Below are 26,629 nucleotides of genomic sequence, written 5' to 3' on the forward strand. Positions count from 1 at the left end.
CTTCCGTGGATGGGAGGTACACTTACTGAAATCCCAAGAATGCATTTTACCTAGGGAATATAGAATTTATCTCAATTTTTTCTGAGGCTCAACCCAGTATTTCTCTTCTAGGTTCAAAACTCTTATTAATATTACTAAACTAAAGTTAATGAAAATGCTTGGCCATCTTACTATGAAAGAAAATAGTAAAATGTAAAATGGGGCTGAATGAGAAAAACATTTTAAAAGTTAACTTACTCGTATGAAATCCATAAGTGTATTATAAATGAAGGCTCCTCTGGGAAGAAAAAAACAGCTTCCAGGACTCAAATCATGGAAAAAGAACAGTTCTTGTTCCTAGATTAAAACAATAAATGCATCTCAAATCTCACTGCCATTGATCAATATTTACTATACATATGTGACATGCTAGGAATGACTCAGTTACAAGTTCCATCTTCTAACGACTGACTTCTCGAAGCCCCCTCAATACTTACCTCTATGTACTAGCACACATAAAATCACAATTTGTATTTATGGTTAGTTAGCTTTCGTTCACCTTTTATTTACTGCTGATTTTTGACTGGGCACCTGGGAGCGTGGACCTCGTGGGCAGAGAATGTGGCACAAAGTTCAGAAAAGTTCACCTCGGGAGGTGGGCTCTACCTGGTGGGGATCATCATCATGGCTGTCACCACTGAACACCTGCCCCATGCTGCCACCGCCATCCAGCATCTGTCCTCCTATTAGCCCTGCAAGGGCTTCCAAGCAAGAGATGAGCACAGGGAGTCCCAGAAACAAATACCCGGGCCCCCACATAACACAGCTCCTAAATGGCCCAATGGAGACTGAACCCTGTTCCCCAAATACAAAGTATGTTATCAAGGCCATACAACTTTTTAAAAACACTATTTTTGTTTCACGGTAAGAATGAGAGAAGGGTGTAATTTCTAAATTTAACAGAAGACACGGGAAGGCAAGAGGTGAGAAGACATTTAGGGGATCAGCAAGCAAGAACCCAACAGCAAACTCAACTCAGAGTGCTAGCAAAAAACAGAAGACTGGACAAGAGAAGAAGAGACACCGAACAATTTAATCAGGGGCCAACAAAGCAAATCCCCATCGTGCTGGTGATCAGGACACACAGGTACCTTTCCAATCTTCCTGTGATCTCGGTTCTTGGCTTCCTCTTGGAACTTTTCCCAGGTCTTCATCATCTTGTTATCAGGGAAGGAGATCCCGTAGATCCTCTGCAGTGTTTCCATTTTGGGATTTCCCTCCCAATACGTTGAGGAATTCTACACATCCAACAGGATTTAGGGAAGCACACCAAACATTTGGTGATAAATAAACCTGCTTTTAAACATGTGCATAATTTTCCGTGATATCATCCACGTAGCTTTACCTAAAGATGACTTTTGTTACCCCTGGAAAGACTTCGAAATGGAGTCTAAGTAAACCTGCCCAGCCCAAATCCATCAGAAAATGATTGAGTCCGCTGTGGACTGTGGGAATGGGAAGTGTGGGAGAAGGGGAAGACGGGCAAGGCCAGAGTAATTGCACCACCGAACGGAGAAGCAGCGGAGGAAGGGGGACGTGATGATCCAGTCAAGGGTTCCTGTTCACTTACGGTGATTCGAGAAAACAATACCTTAACATCTATAAATCTATATGTCTTAACTATCTTATATCTATATATTTTATCTACATGCAGAACAATGTCTTAACATATCATATGAAAAACAAAGGCAAAGTAAGGTTAGATAATAAAAAAATAAAAGCTACTTGTAAGGTACTAATAATCAAAAATGTAAAAAATTAGGGGGTGCCTGGGTGGCTCAGTGGGTTAAAGCCTCTGCCTTCGGCTCAGGTCATGATCCTGGGGTCCTGGGATCGAGCCCCGCATCAGGCTCTCTGCTCAGCAGGGAGCCTGCTTCCTCCTCTCTCTGCCTGCCTCTCTGCCTACTTGTGATCTTTGTCTGTCGAATGAATAAATAAAATCATTTTTAAAAATGTAAAAAATTATAGTATTTTTAGAAGTGTATGTAAAAATCAAATAATGAAGTATTTTTACAATACTGCAATGTTCGGATTATAAAAGATATGATTGAAATTCCTCATTATCCGGGTCACCTTAAGTTTGCTGTATTAAAAAAAAATCCTTACCTTGAAAATTTTTATGGTTTTAATTTTTCCAGTGTGTCTTACATGGGGGCCTTTGCAGAGGTCAATTAGCGGACCACACCTATAATGAAATATTTCAGACATGCCCAGTTACAGTTACAGCTTTACGGATCATTCATTACAAACTGCGCTTTCATGTTTAAAGTGAAGAATCTCACTTATTTATATATCTTTGGTCAATTTTTAATTTGGGGATAACTTAAAATAAAAGTAATTTTTAATTTAGGATAAAGAGGCAATTTATCTAGCCTTAGATCCCAGTATTCCCTCCTCAGCTCAAATTCAAAAGTTACAGGGCTCCTAGGTGGCTTAGTTGGTTAAGCAACTGCCTTCGGCTCAGGTCATGATCCTAGAGTCCAGCTACGGATCCTGCATCGGGCTCCCAGCTCCACAGGGAGTCTGCTCCTCCCTCTGACCTTCTCCCCTCTCATGCTCTCTCACTGTCTCTCTCAAATAAGTAAATACAATTTTTTAAAAAAATTCAGAAGTTACATGATCTTCTGAAACTAACTATACATGAAGACCCCACTTTTCATTGTCATATCCCAAGGCTCTTAAAAACCTTCCACTTTCGTAAAATCAAAAAGTCATTCCCCTGCTCTACACTAACTTTCAAAACCAAAATTACCTGCAATTTATACAAAATGTACTAACTTGATACCTCACTCTAAAAATAAACTTCACCAAACCCACAGAAGGTACCCCAACAAGAGTGAACCATGATGCAGACTCTGGGCTCTCTGTGACTGTGACGTGTCCATCATATGAAGGTCCATCACTTGTAACTAATGTGTCAGTCTGTGGGGGGTTTTGAGAGTGAGTGAGGCTGTGCATGTGTGAGGGGTACAGGAGAAATTGCTGTGCCTTCTCCATTTTGCTGTGGACCTAAACCTATTCTTAAAAATCAGGTCTGGGGTGCCTGGATGGCTCAGTTGATGAAGCCTCTCCCTTCACTCAAGTCATGATCCGAGGGTCCTGGGATCGAGCCCTGCATCGGGCTCCCTGCTCAGCGGGGAGTCTGCTTCTCCCTCCCTCCCTCCTTCTGCTCCTCTCCCCTGCATGTGTGTGCACTCTCTCTCCGTCTCTCTCAAATAAATAAATAAAACATTTTTTAAAAAATCAGAACCCTCTTACACTGTTGGTGGGAATGCAAGTTGGTGCAGCCACTTTGAAAACAGTGTGGAAATTTCTCAAGAAATTAAAAATAGGGGTGCCTGGGTGGCTCAGTGGGTTAAAGCCTCTGTCTTCAGCTCAGGTCATGATCCCAGGGTCCTGGGATCGAGCCCCATATCGGGCTCTCTGCTCAACAGGGAGCCTGCTTCCTCCTCTCTCTCTGCCTGCTTCTCTGCCTAATTGTGATCTCTGTCAAATAAATAAATAAAATCTTAAAAAAAAAAGAAGAAATTAAAAATAGAGCTTCCCTATGACCCTGAATAGCATTACTGGGTATTTACCCGAAAGATACAGATGTAGTGAAAAGAAGGGCCATCTGTACCCCAGTGTTCATAGCAGCAATGGCCATAGTCGCCAAACTGTGGAAAGAGCCAAGATGCCCTCCAACAGACGAATGGATAAAAATGATGTGGTCCATATATACTATGCAGTATTATGCCTCCATCAGAAAGGATGAATACCCAACTTTTATATCAACATGGACAGGACTAGGGGAGATTATGCTGAGTGAAATAAGTCAAGCAGAGAGAGTCAATTATCATATGGTTTCACTTACTTGTGGAGCATAAGAAATAACATGGAGGACATGGAGAGGAGATGGGAGATGGAGAGGAGAAGGGAGTTGGGGGAAATTGGAGGGGGAGATGAACCATGAGAGACTGTGGACTCTGAAAAACAATCTGAGGGTTTGGGGGGGGGTGGGGATTGGGTGAGCCTGGTGGTGGGTATTAAGGAGGGCACGTATTGCATGGAGCACTGGGTGTGGTGCATAAACAATGAATTTTGGAACACTGAAAAAAATTAAATTAACTTAAATTTAAAAAAAGAAAATTTGAGGGGCACCTGGGTGGCTCAGTGGGGTAAGCCTCTGCCTTCAGCTCAGGTCATGATCCCAGGGTCCTGGGATCGAGCGCCACATCGGGCTCTCTGCTCAGCAGGGAGCCTGCCTCCCCCTGCCCCTCTGCCTGCCTCTCTGCCTACTTGTGATGTCTCTCTCTGTCAAATAAATTAAAAAAGAAAAAAAAAAGAAAAAGAAAATTTGAGGAAATATATAAAAGAAAAAAATCAGGGCTGTTTAAAAAGTAAATAAATAAATTTCAAGAGTGTTCTATTTGTTTTTACGCCCTCTGGCATTATGACAAATTGCTTGTCTTTTGGTATACTAAAACAGAACACTGACTTACAGTGCAACTCTCGGGCTAAAGTTTAAAAGTGGTGTCAGAGATGACACCACTATTAAAACACTTGGTGGCACTCCTGGGTAGCTCAGTTGGTTAATCGTCTGACTCTTGATTTTGGCTCAGGTCATGATCTCAGGGCAGAGCACTCAAGCCCGACATCATGTGCTGGGCATGGAACCTACTTAAGATTCTCTCTCTCCCTCTCCCTCTGTCCCCTCCTCACTGGCGGCTTATGCCCTCTCTCTCTCTCTTTCAAACACAAAACACAACAAACAAAAAAACAAAAGGCACCTAATAGTGTTGCTGGGAATTCACTCATACCTCTAACAAACAAGGACCCCAAACCTTAATAAGCAGACTTTTTTTTCCAAGAATAGAAACATTTAAAACACAAATGACGCAGTATTTATAAATTTGTATAACAGTCAGAGGGGAGGTCCTTAAAATCAATTAATTTAAGGAAAATTTAATAAAGAAAGTGAGTTGTTCCTTAACTATTCTAACCAATTTTAAATATTTTTAAAGTTCACTGCTTAAAAAGTTAAAAATAACACTGAATACATAAAAGAACTGGTTTATTCACCAAAGTGAAATAAGCTTTAAAGATGAAAATATCATTTCTTTGAATGACCAGGCTGTATTGTTCTCTGCCCAAAATGGCAGTGGTAAACCAACACTCAGAGGAATGGAAGGAATGCCTAATTAGCACGAAAGACTTCAATACTCTAATCTTTAAATAACCCTATAGGAAGAAAAGCAATTCATTTTCCAAAAATTAAACTGGCAGAATAAGAAGTGCCAGTGTTGACCTAAGTAAGGCTCAAAAAAATAACCAAAAAGGCTCAAGTATTAGAAGCCAGAATTTTAAAACAGCATATCTTTTCTATTTCTTTGTGTATCTTTAAGCTTTAAAATGCATATTCTAACATTAATTTGAATTACAGGTAAGAATAATAAAACCTTATCAGGTCATTGGAAAATGGAAAAAATAAGGCAAGCAGGCATCTATCCTGTTTCAATGTCAAAGGGCAATGAGTTCATATTATAATGCAAGAAATGCCCTGTGCATAGCTTTGCTTAGAGGGGAGACGACTTGACTTACAGCACAATTAATCGCCAGAACCATAAATACTTGACTGTGGAAGGTAAATGCCCTTAGGAGGATAGCTGTGATTTCAATTACATAGACATCAGATCTTCTAAGATGGGACCGTGAAGGTCACAGAAGCAGCCAGCCAGCCAGAACACACAGACATGGAGGACAGCAATTACCTGTCAGGTAGCTTAAAAAAAAAAATGCATGAATAAAAAAGGGGTTTAGAGGTTAAAGGAACAGAACTAAGTCATGGAGGTACTGACTTCACTTGCCTCTTCTACCATTTGATTTGCCTTTGGTTCCCAAAACACATTGTCTTTCATTATGTTTCATCATGAATATCCAGCTAATGCATGAACATTAATGCTCTTGGACTCCAGGAAATGGGGAGTGTGGTGAGAGGCAGAAAAATCACTGTAGGATAAAGATGGCCTCAACAACTCTTGGTGCCACGTTAATAAGAATATGGGAGGACAAAACAAAATTCCCTTCCTTAAGAGCCCCCACTAAAATGTAAGGCATTGGGCAAACACAGTCTCACCCACGGCGGGGAAGGTGCCATCACCACTAACGTCCAGGAAACAAAAATTTAGGGTTTAGCAACAGCCTGATAAATACAAACGAAGAGGGAGTAATTTCCCTTTGCTGATAACATTTTGGAGTCCCAAATCCAAGTAGTACATCAACCATGAGAATTTACAAATACACCATCCACCCAAAGACCAACTTCTTCTACTTCTCACACCTTCAAGTTTGCCATGAGCAACGCTTAAAATTGACACACACTTTACCTGTAAACTGTCGTAGTGGGCGTGTTCACTTTCTCATTCAGGATGCGGCACTTAAATTTATTGTACTACAAAGAAAAATATATTTACATATTATTATGTAAAATATTTAAGTAGGAAGAAAAACTTTTACTTTCTTCAACAGACACTGAATGGGTGTCTACTGTGTTCTAGCTGCTGAGACCTGGGAAATACCATGAGCTCACAGCTGAGAGCGGTAGTGTCGAAACCAGGAGCCATGAGCCCGAGTGGCTACAGAGCACTCGCAACGGAACCAGTCTGAAATGAGATGAGCTTAAGTGTGAAACACAAGGGATTTCTTACTGTGAAAGACAGGATGTAAAATAACTTATTAAGTACTTTGATGTCGGTCGCAGACTGAACTGATATTTTTTATATAATGGGTTAAAAAATGTTATAAAAATTAATCCCACCATTTTTTTGCTGTTAGAATGTGGCTACCAGAAAATTTAAGACTACATATGTGGCTCAGATTTGTAGATCACATTACATTTTTGTTTTTTTTAATTTTTAATTTAAATTCAATTAGCCAACATATAGCACATCATTATCACATTATATTTTTATTGAACAGCACTGTTCTAGAAGATTCTGACTTTTTTCATCTCATTTCCAAAATGTATATCTTTCAAGTTTTTATTTAAATTTCAGTTAGTAGTTTCAGGTGTACAATATAGTGATTCATCACTTCCATACATCACCCGGTGTTTATCACAAGTGCCCTTCTTAATCCCCATCTCCTATTTCACCTATCCCCCCACCCACCTCCCCTCTGGTAACCATCAATTTGTTCTCTGTAGTTAAGAATGTTTCTTGGGTTGCCTCTCTCTCTCTTTTATTTTCCCTTTGCTCATTTATTTAGTTTCTTAAATTCCACATATGAGTGAAATCACTCATTTGTCTTTCTCTGACTTATTTAGCTCAATCCATGTCTTCCTAGGAAACATTCCATTCTTTTTTATGGGTGAATAATACTCCACTGTAGGTTTATAAACCACATCTTCTTTATCCATTCATCAGCTGACGGATACTTGGGTTGTTTCCATATTTTGGCTATTGTAGATAGTGGTGCTATAAACATTGGGATGTATGTATCCCTCTGAATTAGTATTTTGGTGTTCTTTGGGTAAACACGTAGTAGTACTGGATTGCTGGATCCTAAGGTAGTTCTATTTTTAATTTTCTGAGGAACCCACATACTGCTTCCCAGAGTGGCTGCACCAGTTTGCATTCCCACCAACAGTACAACAGGAATCCCCTTTCCCCATATCCTTGCCAACACTCGCTATTTCTTGTGTTGTTGATTTTAGCTATTCTGATAAGTGTGAGGTGATATCTCATTGGAGTTTGGATTTGTATTTCCCTGGTGATGAGTTATGATGAGCATCTTTTTGTGTGTCTACTGGCCATCTGGATGTCTTCCTTGGAAAAATGTCTATGCATGTCTTCTGCCCATTTTTCATCAGATTACTCTTTTTGGGGGTGTTGTTTGGTAAGTTCTTTATATATTTTGGATACTAACCTTCTATCAGATACGTTATTTGCAAATATCTTCTCCCATTCAATAGGTTGCCTTTTATTTTGTTAATTGTTTCCATTGTCGTATAGAGCTTTTTGTGCTGATGTAGTCCCGATAGTTGTTTTGTTTTTTTTTTAAGATTTTTTTATCTATTTCACACAGAGAGAGAGAGATCACAAGTAGGCAGAGAGGCAGGCAGAGAGAGAGGGGGAAGCAGGCTCCCCACCGAGCAGAGAGCCTGATGTGGGGCTCGATCCCAGGACCCTGGGATCATGACCTGGGCCGAAGGCAGAGGCTTTAACCCACCGAGCCACCCAGGTGCCCCCCAATAGTTTATTTTTGCTTTTATATCCCTTGCCTCAGGAGACATAGCTAGAAAGAAGCTGTTACAGCCTCTGTCAAAAAGGATACTGCCTGTGCTCTCCAGGATTTTTATGGTTTTATGTCTCACATTCAGGTTAGAAGAATCCAATTTTAACCACATGAAATAAATAAAATTCTGAGGACATGGCCACTCTATTGCATAAAACGAAAACAAAGTTTATAGAAAACGATCTTATCATTACATTAACAACTCAGCAAACATGTTTCCTTTCTTTCCTGCTTTCATCACTACTACCTTGGTGCCAGGTAGTTTTTATTAAATGACTATTTAAAGGGTATAATTGTTGGGAGGAAAAAATAGATTTGTATGATTTAACTTTTATGAAACATAAGTATGTTTCATACTTATATGTTCAAATCAAATCATTTTTCTTCACAGACATTTAAGTTTAGTTCTTAAGAGTAGCTGCAAAAAGGCAACCCACAGAATAGGAGAAAATAATGGCAAATCACGTATTTGATACAGGATTAATATCCAGAATATATGAAGAACTCCTATAATTCAACAACAAAAAACAAACAACCCAATTACAAAGTGGGCAAAGGACTGGAATAGACATTTCCCCAAATAAGACACACAACTGGCCAACAGGTCTATGAAAATATGCTTAACATCACTCGTCATTCGGGAAACGCAAATCAACAGCACAATGAGATACCACCTCACATCCATTAGGATGGCTACAACCAACAAAACAGAGAACTACAAGTGTTGGCGAGGATGTGGAGAAATTGGAACGCTTGGGCACTGCTGGTGGGAATGTAAAATGATGCGGCTCCTGTGGCGAACATTCTGGCAGTTGACAGAGAATTTCTACATGATCCAGCAGCTTCTGGGTATAGACCCCAAAGAACTGAAAGCAGGCACTAGAACAGATATTTGCACAGCCATGTTCACAGAGACACTTTTCACAATAGTCAAAAGGTGGAAACAACCCAAGTGTCCCCCAACAGATGAATGAATGAACAAAAAATGTGGTCGATACATACAACGGAGTATTATCCAGCCTTCAAAAGGAAGGAAATTCTGACATAGGCTACAACATGGACGAACCTTGAGGACATAATGCTAGTGAAAGGAGGAGGTCACAAAAGGACAAATATTGTATGATTCCACTTATACGGTTCTTAGGGTAGTCAGATCCGTAGAGGCAGAAAAAGGGGGAGTTCGTGTTTATAGGTGTGGGGTTCCAGGTGGAGAAGCGGAAAAAGCTCTGGAGACAGATGGTGGTCATGGTTGCACAGTATGAATGTACCAAACGCCACAGATCTGTACACTTAAAAATGGTTAACATAATACATTTTTCTAGTTTGCATATTTTACCACACACACCCCCCCCCCCCACACACACACACACGAGAAGCTGCAACTTTACCTAGCCCAAGCCTATATTTTAATTCAAGCCCACAGAACTAATAGTCTTACATATTCAAATCGCGTGCTTTCTCTAATATGACTTCAAAAATAAAGCCAGGGGGCGCCTGGATGGCTCAGTTGCTTAAGCATCTGGCTCTTGATTTCAGTTATGGTCATGATCTCAGGGCTGTGAGACTGAGCCCTCTGTCAGGCTCCAGTCTGGGCTGGGTGCAGAGCCTGCTGAAGATTCTCTCCCTGTCCCCCTGCCCCTCTCCTCCCCTATCCCCCACCCCTGCTCACACGTGTGCACACACACTCTCACTCTCTCTCTCAAAAATAAATAAATAAAAATTAAATTAGATGAAGAATATATTTACATATGTTGGTCAAAATAATATAAAGAGAAAGCAGAAGTAGCATTGCATTTAGCAGTCAGAATATTAACAACACCCAAAATTAATTTCATTTATAAACACACACATGAAAATTATTCAGCTGGTCCTCCACCTACATATATCTGCATTAAAATGTTCCAGGGGCGCCTGGGTGGCTCAGTGGGTTAAGCCTCTGCCTTCGGCTCAGGTCATTGTCTCAGGGTCCTGGGATCCAGCCCCACATTGGGCTCTCTGCTCGGCAGGGAGCCTGCTTCCCCTTCTCTCTGCTTGCCTGTCTGCCTGCTTGTGATCTCTCTCTCTCTCTGTGTCAAATAAATAAATAAAATCTTTTAAAAAAAAATAAAATGAAATGTTTGGGACTCAGTAGGGACATATCACTTTGGGTGACTAGGGACCACTTCACAGTAGGCTGCAAAACTGTCTGAACAAGGTGGCAGGCAACACTCAATTATCTGTTTAAAAAAAAAAAAAAAGCTGTCTATGTCAACTAATCATTTTTAATATTCCTGGCAAAAGGTTTTCTTATTCTAAAGAGTTTCCCGAAATCACCTTAAACATTTCGAGGAGCACTTCCTTGCTGACTTCCAGTCTTTCGAAAGGCTGCTTTTCTTTGATGATGGTCTTACAGATGTCCTCCAAGGCTGACAGCTCCGTGCTGGACACGGCCCTAAAAAGAAGAGCAAGCGAGGGTCAACAGAGTTCTCAGCCACCCTGCGATGTCCTTTCTGTGGATCGCTGTCACTTAGCAACACACTGTCCGCACTGAGCAATTCTGCGTTTTACTGCACCAGGCCTTCAGAGAGTTAGACGTCCACAGGGATGGCAGATCTACTCACTGCTTGAAGAAGAATCCTGAGGGAGGCCCCCGACAGAGGAAATGATTTGCCCGCAGTTCTCTGCAATTTGAAAAGCCCGGTTAGGATCCTCCTGGGTTAGAGGGTAAGCTCCTTTGAGGCCTGTTCTTCGTGCGGTCCAGCCTGTACTTCACGCATCGACACTTTTGTTCAAAAGAGCTGTAGTAAGTGCCCACAAAGCCCCGCCTTCAGGGACTGCAGAATCAGCGCTGGGGACAGATCTGTGGGTGTGAGCTGCAGTGTCCAGTCTGGCACTCGCAGGGAGTGGGCCTCCGGGAGCCAGAGGCTGACCCCCTTCACCTGTTCCCTGGTTTACCCTCACTCCCCTCCACCCACGCCGCTTCCTTGCCTTTCCTCAAACAAGCCAGGCATAGGCCCACACCAGGGAGGTCCCAGAGGCCTAGAAGGTTCTTCCCCCAAATGTCCATAAATACCCCCCCGACACACACACACACAATAGCCTCAGAACTTGCTCCCTTCCTCCATCTGGGTCCCTGCTTCAGCACCTCTTTCCCCTTTCCTGACCACGCGTCATGGCACACACCTCCCCCACCTGGCTTCTTTTTCTTCCAACCGCTCATTGCCACCTGACAGTGGATGGCTGCTGGTTCGTTTCCTGTGTAAGCTAAACAGACTGTGAGCTCCACGGGAACAGACTAATGTGTTCCCTGCTGCGTCACCAGCACCGAGCCCAGAGCACACGATAGGGGGTCCGAAAATCTTGTTGAATGAGTACTGGGTGCTCAGTGCGGTGGTGAAAGTTAAGGACAGAATGTACCAAAGTCATCCAGCAAGAGACATCGTGGGTCTAAATGAGGCAGAAGTACGAAGGAAGAGGGGAGGGTGGGAGAACCATTTAGGAGATGGAATTGGAAGAACTGGATTGAGGGAGGGACAGAAATGGGAAAGCCCTCAGGTCTGAGCTTTGGCATCTAGTCCTTAAGAGCTATGGGGATACAGCTGGTGGGCTGGGGCTGGGCCTGTGGCTACTGATTTCAAGCACAGACCTACCGAAGGTGAGGCCTCTGTGCCCTACTCTGCCCGGTACTTATCTGCGTGAGATGTCTGGCCAAAGTGGGCAGCACCCCTCGTTATTATGGAGCGGAAACTGAACCGACCGCTCTCTGGGGATTACATTTGAGATTCTGTTCTTAAGTTAGTACTAGGCTCTGGCAGGTCTCATGTGAAATAAATGATATATCACTTCCTTCTGGGGAGAAGAAAGAAAGTTGGAGAAGCTGGTCTGGAATCTAAACTCATAAAAAAATAATTTTCCAACATACCCAATCTATATTCAAGTTACAGAACATAGACACATTCGCTAAATTAATATGTAACCATGATACACGCATGCCTTCAGAAGTGACTCTGCAGTGGTGTTACCTGTCTCCAATGAACATGTCATAATAAAATCCATTTTCAATGGGTGGACCGTAACACAGGTGGCCTCCGTAGTAGAGCTCCATGGCCTCCCCGAGGACGTGAGCACTGGAGTGCCAGTACACCTGCGGGGAACACAGAGGCCAGTGGCTATCGCAATGACGGCAAGGAAAACTGTCAGTCCCATTACACAAGGAAGCAAATGGATCCCCTTTAAGGGGACAAATGCCAAGACAAAGAGCAACATCAGTCTGAAAAGAAATGCTTCAATGGGGGCACCTGGGTGGCTCAGTCAGTGAAGCCGCCCAGTGTGGAGTTCAGCCCAGTGTGGAGGGAAGCGAGGAGTGACAGACACCAGCTTCCCTCCCTTTCCGTCCAGGGACAGCCTCTCAGCTGAATGCGGAGGACCAGAGTAGCTTGGATCTACACAGCAGTCTTCACAGGTTGAACGGCTTTTGACAAGACGGCTCTGGAGGGAGACAAGTGTGGCCTGGCAATGCCGGCTGGCTGCCCAAGAGCCCCGGGCAGCCCACACGTGAGTTCTTTTACCACTGTCCCTGGGCTGCTCTGCAGGTCTACAAGGTCAGAAAGTTGGGTTTTGAATCCGGTTTTGAATGCCCAAGGAATGGATGGCTTACGGATAAACTAAAGCTAAAGCTAACCGAAGTCACCAAATATAGGTGCCAAAGAAGACAGACAATGGAGTCCCCGGGCAGCCCTTCCTTTCCCTTACTAAACAGGAAACATTACAACGAGAAAGCTGTTGGACAAGTAAAATGGATGGAAATGGAAGTAGCTGGCTGGCTGGGCAGGCTGCGTGCAATCCCAACCCGCAGCCTTAGGCTGGGGTAGGATCTGCAAACCGCCCCAGAACATCGGTCCCCGAGCACAGCCCCTTTGCTTTGGATGGTGCCGGGAGGGCAGAGTAACTGTCAACGTGAACCCAAGTCTCTTCTTTGGTGCGTTGCCCACACCTAGACATTTGTTGAGCCGAATACTGAGTTAGGTGCTGGGGATACAACAGTGAAAGAAAAGGAGTCACTGCCCTCATGTGGTTTGCAGCACAGTGTGGGAGAGATAAGCATCAACAAACTAGGTCAAGAGCATAATCACAGGGTGAGAAGAGCATTTAAGGGGAGATGGACAGGGCACTGTCATGAAGAGGAACAGTGAAGGCTCTGCCTGCACAGGGAGTCGGGAAGGCCTGCGTGGCTAACATGTAAGGGACAAAGCAGGGTAGCCTGAGAGAGGCTGCAGAGGGAAGAAGGGGCCAGCAGCCACGCAAGCCTGGTGTGGAGCTGGGGTGGGGGAGGTGGGTGGGGAGGAGGGAGGCTGAGTTTTACTCTAAATGCAATGAGATGCAGTGAAGGGCTTTAAGCAGAAAAGAAATCATTCAATTTACATTTTGAAACATCATTTGGTAGCAGTACGGGAAGGGACTTTAGGGGAACAGGACAGCAGGTGGGCAGTTTTCCCGGGTTGTGCTAGAATAATGCCATCGTAGACTCTCGGACGGTGGCAGTGGAGATGGGAGAAGTGGCCAGATTCAAGACATGGCAGGAAAGTAATGGCTTACTAATTAATTCGAGACTGGTGTGGAGGGAGCAGGCAGTAATCACACACAGGCTCCGAGACTCCAGGTTGAGCCATCAGGTGTGGCGTGGAGGTGTACCCCGAGATGGCAGACAGGGAAGAAATCCATTCTGGGGCCGCAATCAAGCGTTCCATCATGGCCATGCTGAAGATCCCCGTACGATCTCTCTGGATGGAGCTATCCCACAGGCAGCAGTGTACACAAGACTGAGACGTGTCTAGCTACAGACAGAACGGACAGCGGACCGTGAACAGACGGGGCAGCTTGGAACGGGAATCTAAAGACAGAGGGTGCCATGACTGCGCACGGAGGAACTCTCCACTCTGCCGGCAGATGAAGGAGAAAAAGCCAGCAAAGGAGACGGAGAAAGAACCAAGGGGGGAATGAAGCCAGGAAAGCAATGGTGGCATGAAGGACCTTAAAAGAAGGGCATGGGTCATTGTCGCTTCTGCTGAGAGGATCCAGAGGATTGGTAGCGAGGGGGGAAGTGGCCATTGAAATGGGCAGCGAAGCCCGACTCAAGCCCTGAGGGACTGGAAGAAACTACTACCACCGGTGTCCCTGGGACTTCCCCCAAAGATTTAAAGCAGAATTATAAACACCTATATATATTCTTTTACTGGACAATATGCTTACAAAAGGAAATGCCATTAGCTATGTTTTAAACTTGCAAGCTGTTGCCATCTTATAAAATGCCCCTTGTTTCTGTTGTGCGTATGTATCAGCTTTACGTGAATATTCTTCCTGTCGTTTTTCTATATGAACTTATCTAGAGGGCAGCAAGAATTTTTTCTGTACATTATATTATACTCTAGTCTTACAAATAGAATCATCTTTTACAATATAAAAGGTCTTGAATTTTTCCATAAGGCAAAAAATGCTTTTAAAATATCATTAATTTCTCATTGTTTTAGATCTGAGTTTTCAAGATTTGCTTTTCTTTTTTTTTTTTTTAAGATTTATTTATTGGACAGAGAGAGATCACAAGTAGGCAGAGAAGGGGGAGGAAGCAGGCTCCCTGCCGAGCAGAGAGCCCGATGCGGTACTGGATCCCAGGACCCTGAGATCATGACCTGAGCCAAAGGCAGAGGCTTTAACCCACTGAGCCACCCAGGCGCCCCTCAAGATTTGCTTTTCTATAGGGTTTCTTTTTCATGGATATGTGCTAAATATTCATAAGTTGCTTTATGTTCAGTATCTTAATATGTCCATGGTAACAGGAAAATAAATTCCCAGAACAACAACAAAAATCTTTGTTACTAAAAGAAGCATCAAGATCTTGGAAAAGTTACTTCGCCATTCTGAGCTTCATCTGTAAAACAGGGATTAAAACCTACCTGTGTGCTAAGGTAACCGGGGACTCAAGGGGCCAGGGTCACTCGGTAATTGTTTGGCAAATAAACATTTGGTGAATGTGTTTACCTATTATCATTTGCATCAACAACCACACATATTTATGGAAACCCTACAATCTGATGTCAGATACCATGTTCTGAGCATGGCAAGCAGAGGGGCCTGCTGGTGTGGCACCCTAGAAAGATTTCCCATGATAATAAATGTTTTCTTTTTCATGAGGTCACTGAATGCAAGGAGGGAAAACCCCAAAGAGGCCCACATCTCCACAGAACATTTAAGTTGGTAGTTCGTCCATCCCCTACCATCCCAGTACATGGCAGACTGAAAAAGTTCAAAGAGTCTCAGGAGGGACACCTGCAAATAAACCAAGAGCCAGTGTGAAAAAGTGTAAGTAAGGATTTCAGGCAGGATCTGGGCCCTTAGTTGAGGATCAAAACTAACTGCCCTGCCAGCTGTCATGGCGGCTCTTGGTTCCAGCTACCATCTGACTTCTCCAGAAACTGACACTATCTGAAACCTTTAGTTGTTTGTTTTCTTGTTTACTACCTCCTCTCACTGAATGTAAACTCTTGAAACTCTTGGAAGTGGGAGTCTCCAGGCTTTGTCCATTGCAACCCTATAGTGCCTGTGTGTGCCTCCAAGGCCTTAGATGCTAGTCAGTCGACTGAGGGAATTTTTAAAATTTTAAAAACTAGGGATGACATCTAAGATGAAGTTGAGAGACAGGTGTTAACAACTCACAAGAAAAACTAAATAATACATATATGCTATGTATTTATTCTAAAAATTGCTCTTTCTGAATCACTTTTAAATGTGATTTTATTAATATTGTATTATTTAGCTATGGGATTATTATACCTCACATGTTTTAAAAGGAAAAGTAGGGGCTCCTGGGTGGCTCAGTGGGTTAAGCCTCTGCCTTCAGCTCAGGTCATGATCTCAGGGTCCTGGGATCAAGTCCCATATTGGGCTCTCTGCTCAGCAGGGAGCCTGCTTCCCCCCTTCTCTCTCTCTGCTTGCCTCTCTGCCTACTTGTGATCTCTCTCTGTCAAATAAATAAATAAAAATCTTAAAAATAAATTAAAAAAATAAAAGGAAAAGTAATAATAATATGCTTCTTATAAGTTCGGGTTAATAATTCAATAAATTTAACCTAAGTTTCAAGATTAATGTAATCTAAGCTAATAGGTTAGGTTTTAGGTGGATAATGAGCTGCGTGAAGAGAAAACTGCAAAGTCAAGGTAACGATGCATATCAGAGACCTACATGAAAATCTGGTATCTAGTTTACAGAATAGTAAATTAATAACTATTTAAAGGATATCTGAGTTTTGGTAATGTTTTCAAACTCTCCTACACATATTGTATTATAAAGAAGACCCATTTTTAAGAATCCATTAAACTTCATTTGGAATATACATTGATTTTAAAATAAAGCATTATAGCATAAGGAAACAATTATTTTAAAAAATGATAAATAGGGGCTTCTTTAAAAGCTGATATATATTTGTACTTACTCAGTCCATAGAAACTCATGAAATACATACTAAACACCAATAAACAAATTTTAAGTCTTAGAAGGTTACAAAACTCATCATTCTTGACTTCAATGTGTCTTCATGCATAATATCATTTATAATACAAACAAAGTTTGTTTTGTTGATTGGATTTTAAATACTCACAGCTTGAGCTTCCTCATTATCAAATGTAAGCAGCTCTAGAACGGAATCTCCTTCCAATGGACGGTCCAAGTCCCACAGTTCACCATTTACTTTGGCTACAACTGTGCTTTCAGCCAGTTCTGGACTAGTAAGAGAAAAGTCACTTGGGAGTTAACCTTATCACATTCTACAATGATTCATTAAAACAAAAGATTAGAATAATTTCCAGGGTTTTTTTTCTTAAGTGAATAGAAAGTACAAATGTAAACTAACAGAATAGATTTTTTTATTTCATAACCTTTATTTTAAATACAAAAGTAGTACACATCCACCGTAAAAAAACAACAGCAACCACAACAATACTTGGAAAAAAGAAAACACAAAGAACAAAATAAAAATCACATCTGAATTCGCCAACCTGAAATAACTACTCCTAACATTTTAGTACATGTCTTTCTAGTTTTTTTCTATATCCACCCATCCTTCTCTCTCTCTCTCACACACACACACACACACACCGCTCCCCCCCACATTTATTGTTTGAAAATTATTGACAAAAACAATACATTAAGAACCTGGAACGCACAGAAAAGCAAAGAAGAAGAAAAAAAAAAAACCACCCTCAATCCCAGCCCCCAGAAATTGCTATTAACATTTTGTTGTATGTCCTATCACAATTTTTGATAAATATATATATATATATATATCAATATAAAAATCTAGTAATAGTACCATTCTGGATATGTTATTTGGTAACGTACTTTTTAAACTCAGTAAAGTCACACATTTTCCCTGACAACAGGCAGACCTGAGAAACACACTGGTAAGACTTCCTTACTGAACCCTCTGTGGCTGGGCATTTTGGTTATTTCTTTGTGGGTTTTTTTTTCTGTTTTGTTTGGGGACAAATAACACTGCAGTGAACATTCTTGAACACACATCTTAGTTCCCTGTCATTTCCTCAGGAAAAATTCCTGAAGTAAGACTGCTGGGTCAGGGAAACGTGCTTTAATGACCTCTGTTGGAATAGTCTGCCAAATTTTCCAACCGGGGGAAGGTTCAAGGATACTTTTTTTTTTTTTTTAAGATTTTATTTATTTATTTCACAGAGATCACAAGTAGGCAGAGAGGCAGGCAGAGAGAGAGGAGGAAGCGGGCTCCCTGCTGAGCAGAGAGCCCGATGTGGGACTCGATCCCAGGACCTTGGGATCATAACCTGTGCCGAAGGCAGAGGCTTTAACCCACTGAGCCACCCAGGCGCCCAAGGATACCTTTTCTCTGTCCCCTCATAATGTCAGGTACTATGAGACCGTGTCCTCTTTCCAATATGATGTTTGAACTTGCATTTCTGTAAGTAACGTGCGCAGCGGTACAGAGCTGTGGTTTAAGAGCACCTGCTCTGGTGTCAAGACCAACCTGGGTTTGAACACTGAACAGTGTACTCTCAGCCTCAGCTTTCTCATCTGTAAAATGGGGATCTAAAGGACCTTCCTCATCCATTTATTCTAAGGATTAAATAAGGCCATACTCACAGTAAAAACTTCTCACTAAATGCTAGCTACTGTTACTAATGTAGTAGAATTTTATTGTCATTTTTAATGGCTGTGTAGACTGCTAAGGGTTCTTCAAATCCATTCCCTCCTTCAGGGAGGTTTTCAGCCTTCCTTGCAGCCAGATGTGGCCACGTGACTAGGTCTGCAAGCAACGGATGCAAGTCAAAGTGGCCTGTAGCACGTGTGTATCTCAGCCTTGAGACCTCGGAGAGCCCCTCTACATCCCCTCCCCGCCCTCTGCACACCATAGCACATGCACACTGTTCCCCAGGACCACGCAGACAGCGCGACACGGAATGTACATACTGATGATTCAACCAAACGGAGGGAATTCAGGTTTCTAGATGACTTATGGAGAGGAGTGCTGCCCTGCCAAGCTGGGCCCCCGCACCTCCAGACTGCTACAGGAGAAAGACTTTGATCCTATTTATGCCACTGAATTTTTTGTGGCCTCTGTCACAGCGGCTTAGCCTGTATCTTAACTAATACAGAAGACTAAAGACACAGAGGTGAACACCAAAACACGTGGCACTGGCTTAGCAAATGGGCAGTGAGATGTGGAAAGCCAATGCCCCTTGCCATGGAATCATTTGATATTCGACATTTGGTAAATATCAAATATTGATAGGTATTTGATTAAATAGTTGAGAACGTATTCAGTAAAGCCTGAAAGCAAACTAAGGTGCTCATGAAGCCTGCAGCACAAAAGGAAACAGTCATAGAAAGGCAGAATGTTGCTTAACACTGGACAGCCACTGCAGCCTTTGCAAAATACCAGCCCACCGAGCTCAGCCCAGTTGAGAAGTATCCGGTTTGCAGGCGGAGATGGAAGGGACGGGACTTTGCCAAGAGAGGCTCTGCCTATGGCCTGTAATCCAAACTGACTAAGAGTCCAGAAATGTGAGGCTGTGCCAGATTGGAGAAACAGTCTTTCATCCCAAATGGCAGGAGGGACATTCTCAAAGGCCACCCGTTGAGACTGACAATAGGGGCGAGGCCCACTGCAGGGATCAGAGTAAGGGTGCCACCCCCCACAGCCTGTGGTTAAACTGAGGGACAGAGGAATGAGCCAAGCCAAAAGCCAGGGGAAAAAAAGGATGAGAAGTCTCTGTGTAGAAGAATTCCCTAAGCAAGATGACTTCACGTGGAGCTGATTTAGAAGCAAACAGCCCAGAAGCCTACTATGCTAGAAAGATCAGGACTACCAAAGGACAAACACCTGTGACTGTGCAATCCTTTAAAGGAGCTCTGAACCCCCAAGTGTGCACCAGCAGGAACCAGGTACAGCCTCGGGGACAAACTGTCCTGTACTTCAGATGTGACTAATGAGGATGATGGACAAAGAGGAACCTCCCAAAGAGCAAAATCAGGGCCTCTGGGGGACTGTGGACCAGAAAGCAAAGGGCGGCCAGACAGGCCTTCCCCATCACTGCCAGCAGGATCTGACGGCTTCTCTACACTACCTGATCCCCTAGTGCTCCTTCCTCTTTCTTCCAGATACACTTCAATCATGGTGGCCTCCTGTGTATTCCATCACTGTATATACATGTGGGGTGGGCAGTCCTGTCTGCCAGCTTATCTGTTGCTAGAACGTAAGGGACCAGCCTCACAGAGTGCTCTGCACATCACTTGGAAATCCCATGCTTTCAGCTGATGGGACCTAGAGCTGTCTCTCCTGGGGAGGGACTGAGTGTGCTGGATGATGAAAAAGGGATTTCACAGATTCCTGGATGCCACAGGGGCACATTGTGGCAGACACTGTCCCCTAAGCCAGGATTCCCCTCTTCCGTGGGGAGAATGCTTTAGCTGGATATGTGGCTGGCAAGCAGGGGCAACATTTCCCTTTCTCTCGTACTGCTAGGGTGGCCAGGTGACTAAAGGTGAGCTAATAGGATGTAAGAGAACATCAAAGTGTGCCGCTGTGGGGTCTGGCCCTCAAAGCATCATTGGTCCTCAGCTGTCTTCCCCCTGCCTGCAAGTGAGTCCGTGAGTCCATGAACTCAGCTTCCGGATGAACCGGAAGAGGATGGAAGATCAACAAGACAGAAGGAATCCAGGTCCATAAACGACTGCATGGACCAGAGATGTCCACCAGCCTGGACTGGTCATCTCTGGACTGTCATATGAGAGCATGTGATGTCTACCTTTTCAAGCAATGGTCTTCGGGTGGGGGTCTCTTGAAACAGCAGTTTAGCCTAACTCAGTGGTTCTCAAAGTTGGACTTGCATCAGAAACTCCTGGAGGGGCTCACAAACACAGAGACTAATTAATTCAAGAGGCGTGGGGCAGGGCCCAAGAATTTGCTCTTCTGAGTTCCCAGGTGATGCTCATGCTATTGGTTTGGGGACCACATTCTATGAACAACTCTTTCATGAACTACTATGAAATGTCCTTTGCCCCCTTTTTTCTACAGGGGTATATTCTTTCCTTCTCTTTTTTTAAAGATCTTATTTATTTATTTGAAAGAGAGGGAGCACACACACAAGCAGGCGGAAGCAGGAGAGGGAGAAGCAGGCTCCCCACTGAGCAGGGAGCCCTACACGGGGCTCAAACCCAGGACCCCGGGATCATGACCTGAGCCAAAGGCAGACACTTAAATGGACTGAGCCACCCAGGTAGCCCTCTACAAGGGTATTTCCTTAGGATAAATGGCTATGTATAGAATTACTAGGTCCAAGAGTTAGAGTCTGCATGTTTTTACGGCTTTAAAAGTTTGAAAGAGACTGGACCTACTTATCTACCCTCCAGCAGTGCCATTTCCCCAAGACTGCATCAATATTAACTGCTATTCATAAACCTTAGACAAATCAAGAACACATAATAATTTTCATTTACACTTCTAAGATAATCTGTTCCTCTGTTGAAGTTTTCATCTCTTTCCTATTAATTTGAAAAACACTTAGAGAGCAATCATTTGTTTTATAGGGTACATTTTTTTCACATCTGTCACTTCCCATTTTAGGTGTCATTTTTACACATAGCCATTTTTCTTCAGTGTTTTCTTTTGTGTGCCATTTGAATTTGTCCTTTTTCCTTAATGATTTCCACATTACCTGTTATGCTCAGACTCCCCCAGAACAGCAATAATTATCTATGCTATCAACTCTCAGCTACCCAAGAAAAGAGGCAGTATAATTTAACAAAGCTAGTAATTTCTCATTTATTTTATATCGAGTCACCTCACTGAACCTTTACTTACTTAGTTTTCCATTTAATACTTTTCTCTAATTTAACTTTTTTTTTTTTCAAGTAGGAGCCCAACACAGAACCCCATTCACAACCCCAAGACCACCACCTGATCTGAGATCAAGAGCCTGGTGCCCAACGAATTGTGTCACCCAGATGCCCCTCTCTAATTCATTTTAGAGCTCCGCCCTTTTTTCTAACTGCCTGAGTTGAATTCTTAGTCCGCTTCCTTTTCCTCTTTCGTATTAGAAAAGCCTTCGACGCTACAAATCTGTTTCTGATCACTACCCCAGCTCTATTCCACAGATTTCTGATATATATTCTCATGAAAGTATTTTCTAAAAATTCTGTGGGTTTTATTTCCTTTTACCTGGGTTATTTTGAAGAGGTTTTCCTCTTTTTTAATTTCAAGTTTTATTTTGTTTTGTCTTGCTATCATTTAATGTTTACTGAGTGCCTAATGGATTTCATTTTACCTACAAAATATGGGAACTGTGTATTTCCACCTATAATTAAGGTTCTGAGGAGCCAAAAACAAGACCACGGGTGTGAAGAGATCTCTGTCTGTAGACCAGAGATTGGTGAGCAGCGAATAAGTTCACCGCACAGTGGCGGTAAACCCTAACTAATGTTTACCCATGTGATCTATCCAGAACCTGTCCAAGGACAGGTTAAAGCCTACAACATCTGAGTGTCTATAATTTTGTATTTCTGATCTGAGGCTACATTATTTAACTCATAAAGGTCCATGACAAATAGTCATTGTGGATTACACTGTTTGTCTCTTTTTGCAATAAGCCTCCATATCCCATTGGATGATTTGATTTCGGTCCTGAATTCTGGTGTCTCATAGTAATATTATGATCGTTGCTTTCTTCTTACCAGGTTTGCCTGATATACCAGCTCATGTTTTGGTTCTGGCTAATTTTACTTTTTAGACACTCCTGCAATCCCTCTCTCATGAAACTTGACTGTGGGGTTTGTAAACTGGTACCCTGTAGAAATGCAGATAATTAAGGGCACAATGAAGAACCCATCCTATAATCAAATAACTTTGTTTCCCAAGTTCAAACAGGTTTCTTTCGTGCAGAATTTCTCAGTCTCTAATATGCCAACATGCAAACTGACTCACCATGAAGAAACATAAACTTTTTGCTTCAAACCCCATTTTTTCCTAGCATACCTATTCATCTCTCCTGGAAAACATGGGAACAGGCTGGGAGAGGCTGTTAGAGTGCAAGATATGATGGGACGGAAAAAATATATATATATAATTTTAATTATTGTTTTCCAAGGAAATCTGAAGATTTCAATTTTGAAAAAACTTGCTTTTTAAACAGTACAAGTTTATTCACATGGCAGTCTTGAGCTATAGCTTCCATAGAATTATATTTAATGCTGGGAATTAATATTGGTTAAAATAACATAACTTCACTAATGTATCTAATTTCTAGGAAAGTCAAAGTACTTATTCCAGGGTTGATAATAGCTCTAACACATACACCCTCAATCTATAATAAGTTGTTTTGTTTCTAGAAGCACTTTAGTTTTCAGAGTATTTTTCATATGCAGGATTTTACTTAACTTTTACAACCTCGTTAGGTAAATGGGAAAAGCATTATTATTTCACAGAGATAAAAGGAAACAGGGATCTGCCCAACGTGGTTCGAAGACTTGGAGTCAAGTCCAGGAAAGATCAGTAAAATCTCATGGAAATATCTTGATGATGAACAAAGTCAATGTAACGAGACCTGTCAAGATTATACATTTTTCTCTACTATATATTTTTCTTAGAACCTTAAAGTACGGGGACACCTGGGTGACTCAGTCACCTGCTTTCGGCTCACGTCATGATCCCAGGGTCCTGGGATTGAGTCCCACATCAGGCTCCTTGCTCAGCAGGGAGCCTGCTTCTGCCCCTACCAACTCTGCCTGTCACTCCCCCTTCTTGCTCTCACTCTCTCTCTCTCTCTCTCCAACAAATAAATAAAATCTTAAAAAAAAGATAAGAACTTTAAAATATGGACATTTTAAAGAAGAAGAAATTTTATCCTGGTATTCAATTACTTATTTAAATGTCCTCTTTCAAAGCAGCGAAAAATTAATGACATTTAATTTATTCATGTAATAAAAAATATTTTCATGGTCCCTGAGGAACACACTGTCACCAAGCTGTGGCACAATACTGAATAATGACTATCTTCTTCAAACTATGGTTTACCTAATTTCAGCAGCCACTTGATAAGGTGTCGTTTTCCAGATTTCCCCTTCCACTGCTTTCCCATCAGCCACTCTCACTGTGATCACGTTGTTTGTATTCCCCTTTTTGTCAGTAATGGCAAATGGGAGCTGATAGTCTTTCCTCAATATTTCAAACAGCTTCAATCTTTCCTTCACAAAATCTGGTTGATTTGTCACCTGAAAGTCATTAGAATACAAGAAGGTTAACATACGCAGCCCACTTTTTTCTACCAGTTGAACTGCAGTAAGGCTCACCCCATTCTCTGCACACCCCAGGTCTTTTTTTAACTCTCCTCCCATTCACTTTCCACCTCCTTATGTCTCAGGGTCCAGCTCAAAGCCTACCTCTTCTAACTACCATATCTCCCTCTACCGTAGGTTCAATACCCATGTATGCACAGTCCACAATTCACCACCTACCCACATGCCACTCTACTTCATTCTCAGTTGTCTTTCCTGTTTGTCTGATCTCAACCAGACTGATCCCCCTGAGGCCAGGTTTTTCTCCTTTGCTCCTGTCCAGTGTTTACGCTCAAGACCTACTCTGGTTTGTTTTCATGATTTATATGGTGGCTAATTTCCTTAACACAAAAGAAAAGCTCTGCTATCTCAGCTTAAATAGACAAAGAAGTACTTCGTCTTGGTTCTTCGTGACTGGCTCATCTCGAAGACATCTGGCAGCTACGGTTTGCAAGGTTTTGAATATACTACCAGTGTTGTAATTTAACTAGTAATTATGTTTTAATCAAAAATCAGGCAATTAACTGTATCAGCATCTTTAAATGACATGGAGTATTTTACGTTATTTCCGTAGCAACAACTCACCTCGCTCTCAGGCCTGCTTTCCTCCTTCATTTTAGCATTCTTTTCTTGGGTTTGACTGGAAGGAGGCTGAGAAATAAAGGTAAGTTATAAATAACTCAGACCAATGTGGAGAAAAAGGAACACACTGGAAACAGGAGAGGACATGCCAGCAGTCAGCCGGTGTCCCACGTTGGACGCTGGGCTTCCCTGACCACCACCTAAAACTCTAGATGGGCAAGTCATTTGCTGGGGTTCCATCCTTCCTGTCTGTGCATTTTCACACTCTTGCTCAGTATATTTAACATATTTTGCTCTCTAAAGTTTTTTTCCCCTAAACTTCAAACACAATGTCGCTGGGAAATGCTTGTGTACCTGCTGCCGCACTTTAAATGTACTGTTTTAGGAAGATGTTGCACTACAGTTACCCTTGGTAAAGAACTCAAGAACATCCCGCAGTCTGAGAAAGCTTTTAGAACTTCAGAAAATGTATTATGTTACCCGACAATAATTTGTCCTTCAATGGACCAAAATATTAAAACACTCTATTAAATAGTAAAGCTAAATATACAGCTCTCAACAAGTGAACAAAAACAAAAACCACCTGTCGTGAATAGCTCAGAACCAGCCATTCATTAGACGGAATGGATGAGTTTATTTATTACATAGCTGTTGGTCTTCCTGCTAAGGAAATAGTGAGTTTTAAACACTCCAGCATTTTTTTCAAAGAAAGGAAAATGCTATTTCTGCTACCGAAGAAAATGCGTGGCAATTTACTGGAAAAGCTGAGAAATGACACCATTAAGTCAGTCCGGCGACTGCTGGAAATACAGGGCTCCAAACGGTGTCCAGGCCCCTCACTGGTTCCCTGGGCTGTAGCAGGTGCACAGCGCATCGCTCCGTGAGGCTCGGGCCCTGCAGCGCGCCGCCGCCGCACCCGTCCTTCCGGCGGGATCACCGGCACCCGTGCACCGTCGCACCGGCCGCGCCACCCGCCCCGGGCTCTAGGCGGCACTCGCCCGCGTTCCCCGCAGCGACCCCGCCGCCCCGTTACCTGCGCGCCCGCCGCTGCGCGCCTGGCCTCCTGCGCCGCCGCCGCCGGTGCCGCGCTCTCCAGCTTAGCCTGCTGGCTCAGCTCCTCGGCGAGGCACAGTCGCAGGCGGTAGAGGCGGTGGCGCAGGTCGCGGTTCTCGGCCCGGAGCTGCGCCACCTCCCGCGTCAGGCACGGCCCCTCCGCCTGGCCGCGGTCGGGCGCGTTCAGCTGCTCGTCCCTTAGGCGCTGGACCTCCGCCCATAGCCAGCGGATGTCCTCCTCCTGCCGCTCCAGGCGTGAGGCCACGGCCTCGGCCGCCATGTCCGCCGGCTCCCCAAGCCACCGACGCCGCTCAGCGGGCAGTCGCCGGGGTGCAAGCAGTGGCCACCGGGAGGAGTGGGAGACAGCGGCTCGGCTACAGAAAACAGCGGTGAGGCGGGGCGTCACGGAGAGGCGGGGCGACGAGGAGAAGAGAGGCAGGGCTCACTGAAGGGCGGGGACTATAGGAGACGCGGGGAGGCGGAGTTACGGAGGGCGGGGCTCTCGGCAGACTGGACCCATAGAAGCCGCGGGGAGGCGGAGCGAGGAGGAGAGGCGGGGCAATAGAGAGGGGCAGAGCCGGGCACACTGCGGGGCAGGGACTATAGGAGCCGCGGGGAGGCGGGGCGATGGGGGAGGCGGGGCGATGGGGGAGGCGGGGCGATGGGGAGGCGGGGCGACGAGAAAAGGAGGGGCGGGGCTCACTGCAGGGCGGGGACTATAGGAGCCGCGGGGAGGCAGCCTGAGGTGGGGCGGGGCACTGCAGGGCTAGGATTATAGGTGCGGCCAGGAGGCGGGGCGAGGGGTGGGGTGAGTGCCGGGCTGGGGCTGAGGCTGGGCTCGCTGCTGCGGTGC

At 43.6% G+C, this 26,629-nt stretch overlaps 1 protein-coding gene across 2 annotated transcripts in view; it reads right to left on the reverse strand.

Moving 5' to 3' along the window:
- The window catches only part of TARS3 (threonyl-tRNA synthetase 3), a 61,962-nt gene extending 35,786 nt beyond the window's left edge, over window positions 1–26,176 (reverse strand). The window contains exons 1-10 of one of the 2 annotated variants that reach the window (XR_013967055.1): window positions 25,757–26,166; window positions 24,727–24,792; window positions 23,882–24,078; window positions 16,943–17,066; window positions 12,315–12,436; window positions 10,627–10,744; window positions 6,405–6,469; window positions 2,146–2,224; window positions 1,131–1,277; window positions 238–336 (exon numbers count right to left, since the gene is read on the reverse strand). Coding sequence is in view for 1 of the 2 variants with exons in the window: in XM_080807414.1 (XP_080663540.1) it covers window positions 238–336; window positions 1,131–1,277; window positions 2,146–2,224; window positions 6,405–6,469; window positions 10,627–10,744; window positions 12,315–12,436; window positions 16,943–17,066; window positions 23,882–24,078; window positions 24,727–24,792; window positions 25,757–26,056 (1,317 nt within the window). In the remaining variant the exon portion in view is untranslated. Of the gene's footprint in view, window positions 1–237; window positions 337–1,130; window positions 1,278–2,145; window positions 2,225–6,404; window positions 6,470–10,626; window positions 10,745–12,314; window positions 12,437–16,942; window positions 17,067–23,881; window positions 24,079–24,726; window positions 24,793–25,756 lie in introns of both variants that reach the window. The other variant, XM_080807414.1, reaches the window with a different exon arrangement.
- Between the last annotated feature and the right edge of the window lie 453 nt (window positions 26,177–26,629).

Source organism: Martes martes (genome assembly GCF_963455335.1).
Source record: "Martes martes genome assembly, chromosome: 7".
NCBI classification, from domain to species: Eukaryota; Metazoa; Chordata; class Mammalia; order Carnivora; family Mustelidae; genus Martes; species Martes martes.